The sequence below is a fragment of the Triticum aestivum genome, chromosome 4D, assembly GCF_018294505.1.
Source record: "Triticum aestivum cultivar Chinese Spring chromosome 4D, IWGSC CS RefSeq v2.1, whole genome shotgun sequence".
NCBI lineage: Eukaryota > Viridiplantae > Streptophyta > Magnoliopsida > Poales > Poaceae > Triticum > Triticum aestivum.
In genome coordinates, this window is record NC_057805.1 from 259,713,824 (window position 1) to 259,730,607 (window position 16,784).

The window sequence follows — 16,784 nt, forward strand, 5'->3', positions numbered from 1 at the left end:
GAAGGCCAGATGAAAGTGTGATATTTGCAGCTTATTGATTTTTGTTCAACTGCAACATTGCCTTGGAAGCAGAAATTCATGCACTGATGCAAGGAATGCCTTTGGCGTTGTAGCACACTGATGACCCAGTTATTGTCCAGTCAGATTCTTCGGAGGCTTTCATGACACTTGTCGGGGAGAGCTTGTGAAGCTTAGCTTACAGTCACCTGGTTGCTGAAATGAAGTTCTTGATGGTATCAAGAGAGTTTATTCTTATGAAGCTTAAGCGTGTTTAAAATAGGGTAGCAGTTCGATTGGCGTACAGTCTCATAAAATATGATACTGATTTATGGTTACATAGAGGACCACAGGGTATCGAGGAGTTTATGTCTCTCGATTGTAACCCTAATATCTTCGAGTAAATTTTTTTCGACCTGCAGAGAAAATATAAGATAACAAAATAAAACTCTTTTTTGAAATAAAATAATAAAATAAAGCTCATTTTTGAAATAAAATAATAAAATAAAGCTCCGAGTCAGAAGAAAATGTGTGTGTGGGTAGCAGCGCTTCAACCGCATGGCTGCACGGGTGGATGTATTTGCCGGTTTAAGAGTTCCGCATCCAGCTCCCTTCCCTCGCTCCTCCGTCTCTGCCGCTGCCGTATAAATAGGCAGGGGGCGTTTTCTTAAAAAAGCGCCCGAAACGCCGCTACCTTGTACTATTTCTTAGATCTCCGTTCCATCCCACACACGCCCGCCCACGACACAAGAGAGTGGTGGTGAGGAGAGAGGAGGAGGAGGACGGGAGCAATCATAGCTAGCGCCACCCCGCTTCCTTCCTTTATTTAGCCAGCCTCGCCTCCGCATTTCCCTGCCACCTCCAACCATCCCCCCATCTAGCCATCCCTCGCTCCCGCCGTCCAACCGGGATCGTTCCAAGGTATGCATCTCTCGTCGATTCTCGGGCTGCCAAGGTTTAGTTTCCTTGTGATTTGATCCCACTAGAGTGTGTGGCTCCGGCCGGCGTGTCATATTTCGGGTGGGATTAAAGGTCCCCACTACGTTTCGGGGTTGGGATTTTGGTTTGTTTCATCCACCGATCGTCAGGAATGTGGGTTAAATGTGAGCGGTCGGCCAACATCTGATATAGGTCAGTTGTCGTCGATGATCTGGTTGGCCGAGCCCATCGGACATTGATCACTGCGTCTCCGATCGCCTACATATTTCAATGCGATTCCCACACATGGTCGTTGGTTCTGCGCATGCATGCCTAGGCTCAGGTCTTCTCATCAGACTTGCAGTTTTTGGTCCGAGCAAGAAATCCTACAGTCCCTGCCTCGTGATTTGTCATGGCTGCTCTTCTCTTATTTACTACACTATTGATTCCTTTCTCCCAGCTGCTAATATCGTTCGAATCTTATTAATTTCATTCAAATCCATGTTTATCTAGGATATAGAGTAACTATAGTTCTCCTTTTTCTATATGCGCTAACTATAGTGTTTCTCTGGTTCCTTTTTCAGTATACAAGTTCCAGGTGTTGTGCAGTGGAGTCCCCTTTAAGGTTGCTTCTAAATGTCAAGTACAAAACAGATACTTGATCCTGCATTTCAAGGAGCTGGCCAGAAACCGTATCCTTTTGATTTCTTCAAATAGGCCCTGTTGCTTTGCTTTCGCCCAATACTTCCCTTGTCTCTTTATGTTGCATGCCCCTTAACAACACTACAGTGGGACAGAAATATGGCGGATTGAAGATTTTAAGCCAGTTCCTTTGCCAAAGTCAGATTATGGTAAATTCTACTGTGGAGATTCATATATTGTTCTGCAGGTGATTGTTTCTTCTTTCAGAGGAATCTTTCTGAATTCCTATTTCTTCTCACCAAGAATACCCTTTTTAATACTACTGGTTTTCATCTTTCTGCTAGACGACTTGTAACAGGGGCGGTGCTTACCTCTCTGACATTCACTTCTGGATTGGGAAAGATTCTAGTCAAGTACATCTTCTATAATACCACAACCTTTTCTGTACCGAGCACAATGGCATTTCCCTCTAGCTCAGTCCTCATCCTCACTTGATATCTTGTTATACAGGATGAAGCTGGCACTTCAGCAATCAAGACAGTTGAACTTGATTCCATGCTTGGGGGTCGTGCAGTCCAGCACAGGGAACCCCAAGGCTATGAATCTGATAAGTTCCTATCATACTTCAAGCCATGCATTATACCCATGGAGGGAGGTTTTGCTTCTGGGTTTAGAAAGCCAGAGGAGGACAAATTTGAAACACGGCTGTATATTTGCAAAGGAAAGAGAGCTATCAGAGTTAAAGAGGTGTAATACATTTCCTTTCTTCCGGTGCTTTCAGAAATACATATCAAGAACTAATCCTCCAGTGTCTTGTTTATTCAGGTTCCATTTGCTCGTTCCTCACTAAACCACGACGATGTCTTTATCTTGGATACTGAAAAGAAAATATATCAATTCAATGGTGCTAACTCCAATATTCAAGAAAGAGCCAAAGCACTGGAAGTGATCCAACATTTAAAGGACAAGTACCATGAAGGAGTTTGTGATGTTGCAATTGTTGGTGAGATGGCCAACATTTTAACTAAATACTTGTGACATAGTGAAGCAAGTAAACACATTTACTTAAGTTGCTTTTTATAATAGATGATGGAAAATTGCAAGCAGAATCAGATTCCGGTGAATTCTGGGTCGTTTTTGGTGGTTTTGCACCAATAGGGAAGAAAGCTCTAAGTGATGATGATGTTATTCTTGAAACTACACCAACAAAGCTTTACAGGTAGCTCTACAAGGATTTTTTTTTGAAATAATTGTAAAAGGATTGCAACATCAAACTAACCAACAATTAGGTACTCATCAATTTTGAACTTATGCAATGTTATAGTGAATTACATATTTGTACCTACAAAAGGCAGTTACACCTATTGGAGAGTCAGAAGTGGGGGCTGTGAGATGTGACTCAGTAGGTTGAGAAGATGGAGACTTCGTACCTCTCTTCGTAAAATAGAAACTTCACATATAGAAGTTTATGGTTAAAGAGTGTAGACATTGAAATAGCTCGACGCTATGCTGAAACTAAAATCCTTTGGACGGTGTTTGGATATCTCTCATTACCATTTCTTAGATTAGCCTGCTCTTTCTATAGGTTTCTGCAATTTCCTGTTAGTCAAGTAATATCTACTGAATGGGCAGCAGACTTCTAGTTGACCCGTAAAGTTTATTACTCCTTCTGTCCCATAATATAAGATGTTATTACAACCAATATGCGAGGGAGTACTATATATGGAGTATATCGGTTGTAATAACATCTTATATTATGGGATGGAGGGAGTACTATATATGTAGGTCTGCGTGCCCCATTGTACGCTAGATTTATTTTACAAGTTTTCAGTCTCAACTTTGTATTCATTCCTTGAACTGTCTTCAGTCTTTACACATGTCAACTGTTATGTTTGCAGTGTCAATAATGGTAAACTGACGTTAGAAGATACCGTTTTGACAAAATCAATTCTTGAGAACACTAAATGCTTTTTACTTGACTGCGGGTCCGAGTTATATGTATGGGTTGGTCGAGTAACACAAGTGGATGATAGAAAAGCTGCAAGTGTGGCGGTTGAGGTAAACGCACAAGACATCCTTTTGAGCTTCTTATCTTGTTCAAATAAGTCATCCTATCTATATCTTTGATTTGCAGGAATTCATTGTTAAGCAAAATAGGCCAAAGACAACAAGAGTAACTCAAGTAATTCAAGGTTATGAGGACCATACGTTCAAGTCCAAATTTGATTCGTGGCCTGTAACTAACGCGGCAGGAGCCAGCGGGGAGGATGGCCGAGGAAAAGTTGCAGGTAATTTATTTTTTATTGTACATTGGGATATTAAAAAGTTCCTCTTTTGATTGGTGTTGAGAATACTTTGTTCTCCTCTAGCGCTGTTGAAGAAAAAAGGTGATGTTAAGGGAGCCTCAAAAAACAGCCCTGCAGTAAATGAGGAAATTCCTCCTTTGCTAGAAGGCGGTGGAAAGCTTGAGGTTTTGCTTATCATGCATCATAATTTACGTGTTATTTTAATAACCACAACTGGAAACAGGAAAGTGCCATAAAAACATTATGCACATATTTCAGGTATGGTGTGTTGATGGCAGTGCTAAGACTGCTCTTCCGAAGGAAGATCTTGGAAAATTTCATAGCGGGGATTGTTATATTGTTCTCTACACATATCATTCGGGTGACAAAAGAGAAGAATTCTATCTAACTTACTGGATTGGGAAGAATAGTATACTGGTAACTGGGTTTTCACCTTTCTCAAATGTTTTATATACAGCACCTTACTATTGTTATATTTGCTTTCTCGTCTTTTTTTTTTGAAATTGCACCATATTTTTGTGACTTTTCTTACTTTGCGTGTGATCACCACATCATTGTGATGATAAATTTGATTTTATGTATTGCACGTTTTCTTCTTGACCTTTCTGTTATTTTTAATGAATTCTTATTCTTCTCAGCACAGTTAGTTATTTCTTTGTCATGTTTGTTATTAATCCCCACCCCACCACAAAACTGTGAACTTACTCTGTGATTTATTTCTTACAGGAAGATCAGCATACGGCTCTTCAAATAACTAATACAATTTGGAATTCAATGAAAGGAAGACCTATTCTGGTACTGTATTTATGTCGTGACAATTTGCACAATATATCCAGAAAGGAGTTTGACATGTCTTGTATTTGGTATTGCAGGGTCGTATTTATGAAGGGAAGGAGCCTCCACAGTTTATTGCTCTTTTCCAGCCCATGGTTATCCTTAAGGTATGGTCTCTGCTTCCTACCTTACTCAAGTAATGTATACTGATTGGGTTCATAATAACTTAATAAGTGCTATCCTGTGAGGAGCAAACTATGGACTGGTAGTTCTAAAAAAACTATGGATTGATCTGTATAGCTGAAGATATTTACATTGTCAAGTACTCCCTCTGTAAACTTTTATAAGGCTTTTTAGATCACTAAAGTATGATCTAAAAAATCCTATAAAAGTTTACAGAGGAAGTATAAACTAAGGTTATTACTAAAATCATGCAGGGTGGAATCAGCTGCGGGTACAAGAATTCTGTACAAGAGAAGGGCTTGCCAGATGAAACATATCCTGGCACTGGTGTCGCTCTTGTTAGAATTAATGGAACGTCAATTCATAACAATAAAACACTTCAAGTCGATGCGGTATGGTCTACCTCTACCTGTGCTTATTTGATTCCAAATGATAATATTTCTTGGAAGTATGAAACTGTATTTAATGCTTATTTTTATGTTGTTAAGATGACATATCATAATAATGACTAAGAATTTAGTTAGCTTCTGAGATTCTTTTTACTCAAATGTAGTTTCATGACTTGGCATAAATGATTCATAATAGAGTATCTTAATGGTAAACAGTGAAAAATTCATAGAATGGTGGTATACCCGTGCTGTTACGAAGCAATGCTGTGAAGTAAATATAGTAGGTTAACCTGTGATTGCGCATCCATCATTTGTGCATCTGTGCGTTAAAATTTTGGCGAGTTTTTGTACACAATCATCGTGACTTACGTGCCATTTTATAGTTAATGTGATTGCTTATGAAAAAATGGATTTTACTTCATAATCATTTGAAATGGATATTAGGGAAAACCAGTGGAAAAAACCAGAGATGGGAGTGGGAAAAAAATCAAAATTGGGAGGAGGGAGGGCTGACCATACGTGGGGGTTTGGACGAAGGAAAGAAGAGCGAAACGTCAACCTTATGTTCTTTCTAAATAGTGGAGACAGAGATTGGACTGATTTTCTGATAATAAAACTCTGTCGCCCACATTCTTGTTCTTCAGAATGACCTTTTAGCTTACTTTGCTCATTAAAAACTTACAAACATCCAGCGTCATTCTCGTTTACATATTGACCACTAACCTTAGGTAGTACGAATCAAACATTTGCTACCTTTAATTAACTCGTCAGTAACAATTTTATAGGTGTCAACATCCTTGAGTTCCACGAATTGTTTTGTCCTGCAATCTGGAAATTCAATGTTTATATGGATTGGCAACACAAGTTCTTATGAACAACAACAGTGGGCTGCAAAAATTGCTGAGTTCTTGAAGGTATGAAAAAAGATACCACCTTGTTATTTCCCTTCTGTCTTTTGTAGTTAGTGCAATTTCATGTATACAAAAAAAAAAGATAAACTGTGCTCCTATTGATAACTTGTGAATCTGTGAAAGTGAAGCTGATGTTACATTTTCTCATTCTCATTGTTCGTTCTCATGAAATATCTTTCTAGGCCTTAGATCAAATGAGATGACATCTGTTGAGTTGTATATAGTTGTGTTTGTGTGTGGCCATGAGTCCCATATACCCTTGTAAGGTCGGTATGTATGTGACTTGTACTATGATCCTTATGATATAAATGAGACATGTATTACAATGCAAAAAAAGCAAGGGTGAGGACTAGACACCCCCCCCCCCCCCATGTGCTGTTGGAAACTTCTGCGGAACTTACGGTGAACTGGAGAGGAAAAAATCATCCTGAATTTTGATTTGGACTAATCTACTACTACCTCCGTTCACTTTTATAAGGCCTTGAAGGCATTTCAGACAGTGTGCAAAGCAATCTATTTTTCACTTGTCTGAAACGACTTACAAAAGTGAACGGAGGGAGTAGAAGAATGATAATCTCAAGATAAAATTTAACAATGTATCAATACCAGTCTTATTTTCACCAACTTTATCTAAGGGTAGTTCATGTTTAACAACTTTACCATATTCGAGCTGTAAGCGGCCAAATATGAGCAAATTTGTATGGAAATAGCAAAGTGCTCTTAGCTACATTTTTCTTCATTTTATTTTAAGTGCCTTTTCATGAAATTTTCTGATATTAAAACCAAACCACTATGCATAACAGATGCACCAGTTGCACATGTGACACTGAAGTTACAAACAACTGGAAAGGCTACACAAAATCTGTCTGATTGGAGGGAACTTGTTTCTACCTAATAAATTGCATGAATGCAATGCAATATTTGAATTAAGATGGTTGTTTACAGTTCCTGTTGTAAATTTTGTACTCCCTCCGATCCATATTACTTGTCGTTCAAACGGATGTATCTAGACGTATTTCAGTGCTAGATACATCCATTTGAGCGACAAGTAATATGGATCGGAGTGAGTAGTACTTTACAAAACACTGACCTCCATGAGTAAAACATTAGAGAATATGAAATAATATTAACAGGATTGCTGTCACAGATAAGGCCCCGTTTGGAACGCAGGATTTTTGTAGGAAACAGTTGCATCCTACAGAAGGAAACAGGGCAAATCCCTGCTTCCAAACGCGACTGACTTGGTTGTCAAGCCCCTCGAATATCCTGTTCTTACTACAGAACGTTTGATATTTCCATCAATTTCCAGCTACTTATTGCTAACTATAATTATGTGATGTGATGTGTTCCAAACCACAGCCTGGCGTTGCTGTCAAACATTGCAAGGAGGGAACCGAGAGCTCTTCTTTCTGGTCTGCTCTAGGTGGAAAACAGGATTACTCAAATAAAAATGCCACACAAGATGTTGTTAGAGAACCCCATCTCTACACATTCTCATTTAGGAATGGTCAGTTCTATTCTGAACTTAAATCCATATTTTTTTGTCTTATTGCTACTACTTTGGGAGTTTATATTCTTTAAGTACCCTAATCATCTTCTGTTGTGTTGTTTTCATTGTTCATGTCGCGCCACGTACCAGGCAAGCTGGAGGTTTGTCATCTTATTCTTTGAAGCCTAAATTTTGTATGCTCCAGCACTTCAGGATTGCAAATTTTGAAGAAGCTTCTTTATCTGTAGGTAACTGAAGTTTACAATTTTTCACAAGATGATCTGTTGACCGAAGATGTGATGGTACTTGACACACACGCCGAAGTCTTTGTCTGGATGGGTCAGTGTGTGGACACAAAAGAGAAACAAATGGCATTTGAAATTGGCGAGGTATAATATGAAGTATTATCTTTGTTGTTTTCATCTGTATTAGTACCATTCAACGTAGATAAATAACCACTTTTCCGCAGAAATACATAGAACATGCGGTGACCTTCGAAGGTCTTGCTTCTGACGTGCCTCTCTATAAAGTCAGTGAAGGAAATGAACCTTGCTTCTTTAGGACATACTTCTCCTGGGATAGCACAAGATCTCTGGTATGCCATTCTTATTTACCAATTGCATCTTACTTTTCTTTTCTCTCACTTCTAACTCTCTTCTATTTATCACCATTTATATGGGGTAGCAGATATTTTGAACGGTTTACTTCAGAGGCATTGCTACTCTCCTCTCAAAAACCTGCCTCCTTAGCACACTACTTGTGCTCATCTACCGCTAAGTCTACAACTCTCTGCACCAGCGACGCCTTGCCGTCAAATACTCTGGTGTTCTTTTACCCAAAAAGGCTTTCATCCCGCTTTATATATAAAGCAACGATCAACAACAACCCGGTACAACGCATGCCACCACAACACACGCACGCACCCAAGGCTGGATACATAGGTGCTGATCACAGCAACACCACCCCTAGCACTACAAGAGCAACCGGGGGCTCAATCGGGAACACGCCACCGCAAAGACGAACCATGGGCTTCAAGGCGGCGCCTTCAGGAAGGATACGACACTGGAGCGCCGCCACCGCCCGATTCGAGGATCAGAGTTTCCCCTGGAGCAGCACGACGGGCAGTGAGAGCCACGACGACGCCTTCAAGAAGGGAACGAGCTTCGCCGCCGTAGGTCTGTTCGAAGATAGAACAGGTTTTCACCCCGGCCAACACTCACCGCCACCGAACGCTACACCCCGCCTACCACGCCGCCCACACGGCCATGGCCACCGGGCAGCACCAAGCCACGGGCTCTGCCCAAAAGCACAACACTACCACCACCAGGGCCGCCGCCCTGGCATCCAAGACCTTGACACCACCTCACCCGAGATCCGCCACTACCCTAGCCAAAGAGACGAGCGGAAAGGACCCGCCTTTCACACCCCTGGGCAGCTCCCAGCGCCGAGACCCAATAGGCTGGCCAAAGCTATCCTCCATCGACTCATCCTGCAGCACCGGGCACGAGACGAGCTCGGTCCTACGGCACCGTGTGCGAAACGAGGTCGGTCTTGCTGCACCGTGCGCGAGACGAGCTCGGTCCTGCTACACCGTGCGCGGGACGAGGTCGGTAATGCCGCACCGGGCGCGAGACAAGCGATGGACAGCAGCTGGGAGAAGGACAACCCTTCGACGAAAGTAGTGTCCGGACGACGAGGAGAGGGGTCGAAGGCCGACACAGGGCGCCTACAAGCGAGCCGACGCTAGAACAAGCCAACCGCCGCCGCAACCAACCTGCCACCTCGCGAGCCGCTCGCCGACAGGCCGACGCCGGAGAAGACCGGCCGCCGCCGTGGAACGGCCCGGACCATCGCCATGAGCCACCACCACTCCGTGGCAGACCACATCCACACCGGGACCCCGAGGGCCAGCCCCGAGCCACCCGCCGGCGGCCATGGGCCAGATCCGAGCTGATCTGGCCGACCACCACCGCCACCAGCAGCAGCAGTAGGCGTGCCGCCTTGGTCCACGGCCATCACCACGACCCCACCAGGCCGCAGCCTACCCCCGCGCCGCCCGACGCCCACACGCACGCCAGACCAGATCGGATCTGGACGGGGCCGCCGCCACCAAGTGCGCACCACCGCCGCCATACGCACACCGCCCCCGCCAGGTGCGTGCCGGCCCGCCCCCGCCCGATCTGGCCTGAGCGCCCGATCCGAATCCGCCGCAGCCGCTGCACCGCAAATGTCCGGCCAGCTGCCGCTGCGACGCCACTAGGCGCCCTCGCTGTCGATCCGGATCAACGCCGCCGCGCCGCTGGCCCCCGCCGTAGGCCAGCGCCCCCGGACGAGCGGCCGACCCGCGCCAGCCATGATTCTCGCGCGGAGGGGAGACGAAGGCCCCGCTGCCGCCCTTGCCAGCCGGGCTTTGCCAGTTGGGCGGCGGCAGGGGAGGAGGACAGAGGGAGGAGGTGAGGAGCGGCGGCGATTAGGGTTCCCCCAGGCGCTCGCGGGAGCGCCGTGGGAGGGAGAGGGGAGAGAGTCCTGGCGTTCCTTTCTAACCAAAGATTGTGGAATCCCACTATTATGATAGAAGTCAATTCTCTCACCTTAGTCCGAATCTGTTGCTTATCGAGCACCACCGTTCTCTCGCTGATGTTCATTTTTGGAGTTAAGCTTTGAAGTCTGAAGCTACGGAGGAAAAAAGCCCAGAAATGTCTGGCAAACAGCACTGCACCATGAGATGGTCGATGAACTCCGCAGCCTGATTGCAAAGCAGGCAGTAGGGTGGGTGTTGCATTCCCCGTCAGGCGAGCCGATCAGCTGTCTAACGTGGATCTCTAATCACAAGGCATGTGAAGAACTGTTCCTTGGGAGGGGCAGCATTCTTCAATAGGGCACTAGCACAGTCCGCTTCCTCTGTACCGAAGAAAAAAGCTTTGGTAGGCCGAGCTGGTTGTGTATTTCACGGATGCCGTCAGTCTCCAAGTGAAACTGTCCTCCACATCTCTCAGCGGCGGTGTCATCTGCATAAGCCGCCATAGCTCCATGAATTCAACGATCGCATCTAAGGTGAGGGTCCCTTTGATATCGTTAATCAACTTGCCCTCTGCTAGAGCATCCGCCACTGATCTTCGTTCACCACCTTAGCCTTCACCAATGGATATAAATTTGGTGCGATGTCGTGAGCAGTGCGTCCCTCAATCCACCTATCATGCCAAAAGCTCACCGTATCATCTCTGCTAATCGTGCACTTGGTCGCTGCAAGAAAGAGTCGTATGGTCTCCTCGGAGATAGAGGGTGATAGCCTGGACCAAGCCCTGATTGGCCTAGTTTTCTGAAGCCAGAGCCAGCGAATCTGCAAAGCCTTATTGAGATAATTAAGTCGATGAATGCCAATGGTTTGCAAATCTGCTCCCAAGCAACCAGGCAATGACCTCCCTTTGCCTCCTTGGTGCCCCTCCAGAAAAAATTATGGCAGAGCTCGGTGATGGTCTTGAAAATCCATGGAGCGAGCTCAAGGGAAAGCATATCGTAAATCGTGATCGCAGTGAGCACAAATTTGGTCCACAGGAGGTGCAGTACCTTATTCAATGTGAGCGATGTGAAGAATCTAGGAAATTAATCTACAGGAACTTATGAATCTTGGGAAGTAACTGCAGTTGGTGTACACACTTTGTTTTCACTAATTTGGCCCAATATTGCTTAATACAAGCCACTAAGGGACTTGGGAGGTTAGACATAATTCTGCTCAGACATCAAAATCAAGAATAATTGGACGAACTGTAAACATGGATATCTTTGTCCATATAAAGAAATTGTGCACAGTGGCGACAATATGATAGCTGGTGGAAGAAAACAGAAACGTTTGGGAATACAAATTTGAATTTGATGTAAAATAAGATGATTTTTTTCCGTGGTTGATGAGCTGATCCCACAGCCTAATCTCAAGAAAAAAAGTGCCATGAGCATTACATGTACGTAACATGTTTTTTTCCTTGAAAGTTATCGGTGCTTGTATTCTTTAATTCAAAACCTAAATATTTATTTTAGAGCAAAGGCTGTTATGGCTGAGCTTTGTATTGAAAACCTTAAAGTCATAAGTTTTTGCTGGGGCTGTGAGCTTGCAGGTAAAGTATATTACTCCGCTATTTCACTACAACTATCCCTAGCCCACCACATACACATCAAAGAAATAATTTAATATAAGAAAAAGTTTGTAAAAAATTACTATGAATGGCATACGTAAATTGCGGAAGCTTACTACATCCTTGGTTATCTCAATGGACATTTATTTGAAAATGGAGAAGCCCAAGGTTGTGGACAATCTAGTGAAATGGAGGAAATATGAAAAACATTGCCTACTAGCTATACCAGACCACCTACTTTAGCAGTTACTACATGAGCTTAAAAGAATCAAGCAAAACCACCACCATTACCAAAGATTGCTTGGGAGAATAGTTAACAAGGTTGAGAACCAATTGATAAGTTCCTAAAGAAGTCAAATATGTGTTTTTAACCGACACTACTTGAGATCATCCTACAGCCGGTGTCGTATTTGTTCGGAGCGGCCAAATAGACTCTCTATCTCGAGAAGTCGCTTTGGAGGTACAAGAATTATCCAGACTTTATCATGGTTCCATGCAATATTTTCTTCTCTTATCAAGTCCGCTGGCATTCCTGTTCTGGTGCTGTCCAAAATATATATCTCTGGGAGCTGGATGATTTAGATTTTAGGGGTTTACATTCACAACTTTCTAAACTAACCCAATCAATTCTATACCTGTAAGTTTAAGTTAACCCTGAAAATCAAGTAGGAGGATTGTTGAAGTGATTCTATATCTGTAAGTTAAGTTAACCCTGAAAACTCAGTAGGAGGATTGTTGAAGTGATAGAACAACCCTATACCCTTTTCACTGTTCTTTTTTCTTTCTTCTATCTCGCCTCCATAATTATATCGCTGTGGTAAATGCCAGCATTGCTATTTCTCCTTGATTTCTTACACTGGCCTATGCTATCACATTTGGTCGTACCACTTTTGTTTCTCACACTTGTTTTAGGATGTTTTATAATAAACTTCGCCCTTGAAACAGATTCACGGGAATTCATTTCAGAAGAAACTTTCACTTATGTTTGGAATGCGTTCAGAGGTAAGTTACATTTTTTTTTCTCTTGAAGTATTTGCTCTATTGTTTATGGAAAAGATACTTGGAAATGTAAAGCCAATTTCAGTTTGGTAAAGTAGTTAATAATTGCTTGCAGAGCGGGCCTAAGGGCTCAGGTGATGGTGGACCAACTCAAAGGGCATCAGCACTGGCCGCACTTTCATCCGCTTTTAATCCATCTTCCCAGGATAAACAGGTAATTTAAGCATTTCTTAGCCAACTATTATTAACTAATTAATAAAATTCACATCTGACAAGTCAACTAATGTTGTGATCTTCTTTAGTCTACTGATAGGCCTCAAAGCTCTGGTGATGGTGGACCTACTCAGCGTGCTTCGGCATTGGCTGCATTATCATCTGCACTCAATACGTCAGGGAAACCCAAAAGCCCACAATCACAATCTCGTGCAGGTCAAGGGTCTCAGAGAGCAGCTGCTGTTTCAGCACTGTCTAATGTTTTAGCTGCCGAAAGTCCCCGCATTGGTAGGCAGAGATTTGTGTTTAGGTTATTGTTTCTTCTTCATCTTGATTGATACCAAATACTGTATGTATTAACAACTTGAGCTGATTAACAGATGCAGAGGGTGAAGCAGCGGGGTCCTCAGAATTTGAGATGGTGGATGAGGGGGAGCGAACTGAGCCTGACGTATCACGGGAAGAGACTGCCAACGAAAATGGTGGTGAAACAGTCTTCAGCTATGACCGTCTGATATCAAAGTCTACTGACCCTGTCCGCGGAATAGATTACAAGCGCAGAGAGGTTTGTCATTTCCATTGCCTTTTTTCTAATGATAATAAAGTCAGCCATAGAAATCTATAATCTGCCGGATTTCAAATGCTTATTCCACTATATATGCTTTTGCAGACATATTTATCGGACAGTGAATTCCAGACTGTGTTTGGTATGAGCAAGGAGGAGTTCTACAAGCAGCCAAGGTGGAAGCAAGAACAGCAGAAAAGAAAAGCGGATCTTTTCTGAAGCATAGCCTTCTCCGTCCGGCTGCATCCTAGTTTTCTCTTCCATGAACAAGCCCATGCATGCCCAGCAGTCTTTTCATGTTCCAGACGCGAGACTACCTGCTCCTGGTTTATGTGCTGATTTGATTTCCCCAAGTTTTATAGGCTACAGTATTATTTATATTATTTCTACATGATCTGCGTTACGCAACTCTAAGGGTCGTCCTTACATCAATTACTCTGAGCTTCTTCTCGTGGTTATTCTTCGTCGATGCACATTGTGTACGCTGTTTCCATGCTCAAATTTGTAACAAGGGCCGCTCTTGGCGTAGTTTCGTTTCTGATGGTCACGCTATGTTGGCACTGAGATGTATGACACAAATTCATATCCAGATTTCTGCTTTACTTTTGTTTTCTTTTGACAAAATATACTTCTGCCTTTTAGACTTTTATTTTTTGTGTGTCACTACTTGGAAATTGGTCGTTGTCGAGTGTTGTTATCTTTGCCGAGAGTCAAACCGCGGGGGCTCGAAAAAAAAACAATGTAGGCCGAGTATGGTTCTTGGTAATGACTCGGCATCGGCTTATACTAACCATGATGAGTTTCTTGCTGGCCGAACTTGGCAAAGTTTGTGCCATGTGGCAACAACAGCGGTTGTTGTGTACTTCATGGTGGGCCGAGTTTGCCGAGCTCCCGCATTACTGCCAAATTTTTCGAGCTCCCGCGTTACCATACTTGGCATAGTTTTCGTAAGACGTTCTTTTCTTTCCACCACGTGGACTGTTTTGCCAAGTTGCCGACCGTAGGCACTCGTCAGCTGATCTGGCCTAAATTATTTCTTATACATACTGATCCGCCGCCGCCTCCTCCTCACTGTCATTGTGCCACCCACACCCCGACAACTTCTCCTCCGGCCGTCTCCCCAGACCGCTCCTCTCCTCCTGGCGGCGCACTCCAGCCGAATCCCGTGCGCAACCCAGACAACCTCCTCCATACCGACTTTCACCCACCAACGGCTGACAACAAACCGAGGTGATGAGCTCGATCTCTTGAGCCACATATACACTTCACCATTTTTTTATTTAGATAAAAAAATGAAATGTTTAGTGGTTAATTTGTTTATAGTTAGTAATTGTTATAACATTATTAGTTGCTAGCTATTTAGGTTAATATGGATTGGATGATATGAATGTTGTAGTGCATGTGGATTGCCAGTCATTTTCATTAGTTCGGGCTTTTGGTTGTGTTGGCTTAACATGGTCGGTGCCTAAGGCCTTGAGTTATTGGCTATTGCAATTTATCAAAAAAACTCTTGTTCCCCCTTTGTGTCCATGTATAGGTCGGGGTGTCGAAGTGTATATGTGGATTGACTAGCTTTTTCATCACTTCGGACTTTTGGTTGTGCTAACTAGTGCATGAAGCTTAACATGGTATCAGATCTTAAGGTTTTAAGTCCAAGTCCCGAATTTCGTATTTTATACAAAAATTGTTGTTGTCCCCCTTTGTGTCCACCTATAGGCCCCTTGAGCTATACCTCTGCACTACTAGGAAATACCTTATAGGTAGCAGCTTAACAGTAGCGGGGGTAATAGCCCCACGCTACAGGTACGTCTTAGTAGTAGCGCGGGCCAATGGCCCAAGCACTACTGCTAAGTGAGCCACAAGGCCACCCCGGGTCTAGCGTTAGTAGCAGCGCGTGTCGCGAACCCGCGCTACAACTAACATGTTAGCTGTAGCGCTCATTAGTGGAAAAAGTGCTAGCCACAACTTTTGTTAGTGGCGCCACGATTCCCAACAACGCCAGCACTTTTTGTTTCAAATAGTGGTGGCGTCGGACAAATTGGTACGACATTGATATGAGTATACCGCTGGCATAGAATGTTTCTAGGACGCCATAGCTATTTTATGAGTTTTTTTTCCCATGTGCCATCGTTTTCTATGGCGTGGCCCATTAGTCCTACGATAGCACTGTCCATTAGGCCCACGCCAGTAAAAAAAAATTCCTTGTCCAGTAAAAATCAGCAAGTCCGATTCATCACTACGAGCTCATTGTTTTCACCCTTCTTTGTCTCCCCCTTTCTCGAACAGTGCCGCCGCCGCCCGACCACGCCGCTCTTCACCGCTGGAACTGGCGGCCGCCGCCAACTCCGACAAGGAGGTGAGATCTCCCCTCTTCCCCTCACGAATCTTCTTCCCCTCCCCAAGCGTCTCCCTCTGGCCGGTGGCAAATCTGATAGCCAGAAAATTTTGATATTAGCTAGTACTGTGAAATTGATTTGTTAGGTAGATGATATTTGCATGGCATTGGCATTGATTTATTAGGTAGACGATATTTACTAGAAATTAATTTATTACTAATGTGATTTATTAGTACAAATTGATATATTAGGTCCTTTGCTGGATTTATAGTGAGATACCATTTTGAATTTGGAGCATAGGAGAATGAGTGTGAGTAAATTGAATTGGTTGGGCGGGGAAACTAAAATCAAGACCATGATTTTGAATTGGAGTGGCATACTTGCATTTACAATTCAACTTAGTGTTCAATATGTGTTTTGTGTAAAATGGAGCAAGAACCACCATCTCTACTGTGCAAGTCAAGGTGCCGGACCAGCCTTTGTAATGCCACGCTGTTCGGCATCTACTTCCAGCCTAGTTTTATTACTTCAGCGGTAACAAATTATATGAACCTTCTAACAGTTTTTTTGTTGCTATTTCCACTAATGCATTGTGTGTTTTTGTTTTTTGTTACACAGGTCATCCCATGCAATGTGAGATTGGCATTCAATGAGCTCACCGGAGACACCGTGACCTTCGAAGCTCGTGTGGGGCCCTACACTATGCAGGTCTTCAAGGGGATAAAGACCCAGGCTGGAGGAGATGAATGTGATCGTTTCATCGCCCGCATGGGTCTTCATGGGGGTGAATTTATCAGCTTCTCCTTCAGAGAAGAAAGTCCCAGGCTTATTGTTGTCTATTTGATTTTGATTCCCGATACTGATGATGAGGATTTAGATCATGAGAATTTTGATGATGAGGATTCAGATCATGAGGTTTCAAATAATGATGA

At 43.4% G+C, this 16,784-nt stretch overlaps 2 protein-coding genes across 3 annotated transcripts; one reads left to right on the top strand and one right to left on the bottom strand.

The window, feature by feature from the left end:
* The first annotated feature begins 665 nt into the window (after positions 1 to 665).
* Positions 666 to 14,165, top strand: LOC123097414 (villin-2). Its single transcript, XM_044519129.1, has 24 exons — positions 666 to 918; positions 1,500 to 1,607; positions 1,705 to 1,804; positions 1,902 to 1,970; positions 2,068 to 2,304; positions 2,383 to 2,560; positions 2,644 to 2,776; positions 3,456 to 3,615; positions 3,692 to 3,845; positions 3,927 to 4,027; positions 4,122 to 4,280; positions 4,590 to 4,658; positions 4,736 to 4,804; positions 5,075 to 5,212; positions 5,995 to 6,123; positions 7,480 to 7,627; positions 7,760 to 7,770; positions 7,858 to 7,998; positions 8,079 to 8,204; positions 12,685 to 12,741; positions 12,854 to 12,952; positions 13,041 to 13,239; positions 13,332 to 13,516; positions 13,622 to 14,165. Exons 2-24 carry the CDS (start codon positions 1,552 to 1,554, stop codon positions 13,733 to 13,735), a joined length of 2,832 nt encoding a protein of 943 aa, XP_044375064.1. The 5' UTR covers positions 666 to 918; positions 1,500 to 1,551; the 3' UTR covers positions 13,736 to 14,165.
* Positions 2,249 to 10,445, bottom strand: LOC123097415 (uncharacterized). Of its 2 annotated transcripts, none has more exons than XR_006447169.1 (2): positions 10,201 to 10,445; positions 2,249 to 2,434 (listed from the first exon to the last, which is right to left on the bottom strand). XR_006447169.1 is itself a non-coding variant. In XM_044519130.1 (2 exons), exons 1-2 carry the CDS (start codon positions 9,740 to 9,742, stop codon positions 2,404 to 2,406), a joined length of 390 nt encoding a protein of 129 aa, XP_044375065.1. In that variant the 5' UTR covers positions 9,743 to 10,179; the 3' UTR covers positions 2,249 to 2,403. The 2 variants fall into 2 exon arrangements, 1 of the variants encoding a protein (XP_044375065.1); XM_044519130.1 differs by lacking the exon at positions 10,201 to 10,445 and adding an exon at positions 9,384 to 10,179.
* Positions 14,166 to 16,784: the final 2,619 nt, after the last annotated feature.

What these genes read in the sequence shown, in the direction of transcription:
- LOC123097414 (XM_044519129.1), top strand. Translation starts at nt 1,552, where the DNA reads ATGTCAAGTACAAAACAGATACTTGATCCTGCATTTCAAGGAGCTGGC. An exon ending in AGCCCATGGTTATCCTTAAG is followed by an intron (nt 4,805 to 5,074) that starts GTATGGTCTCTG and finishes AAAATCATGCAG; the next exon opens with GGTGGAATCAGCTGCGGGTA. An exon ending in TGCCGAAAGTCCCCGCATTG is followed by an intron (nt 13,240 to 13,331) that starts GTAGGCAGAGAT and finishes GCTGATTAACAG; the next exon opens with ATGCAGAGGGTGAAGCAGCG.
- LOC123097415 (XM_044519130.1), bottom strand. Translation starts at nt 9,742, where the DNA reads ATGGCGGCGGTGGTGCGCACTTGGTGGCGGCGGCCCCGTCCAGATCCG. An exon ending in AGCGGCTCGCGAGGTGGCAG is followed by an intron (nt 2,435 to 9,383) that starts GTTGGTTGCGGC and finishes TTTTCTTTTCAG; the next exon opens with TATCCAAGATAAAGACATCG.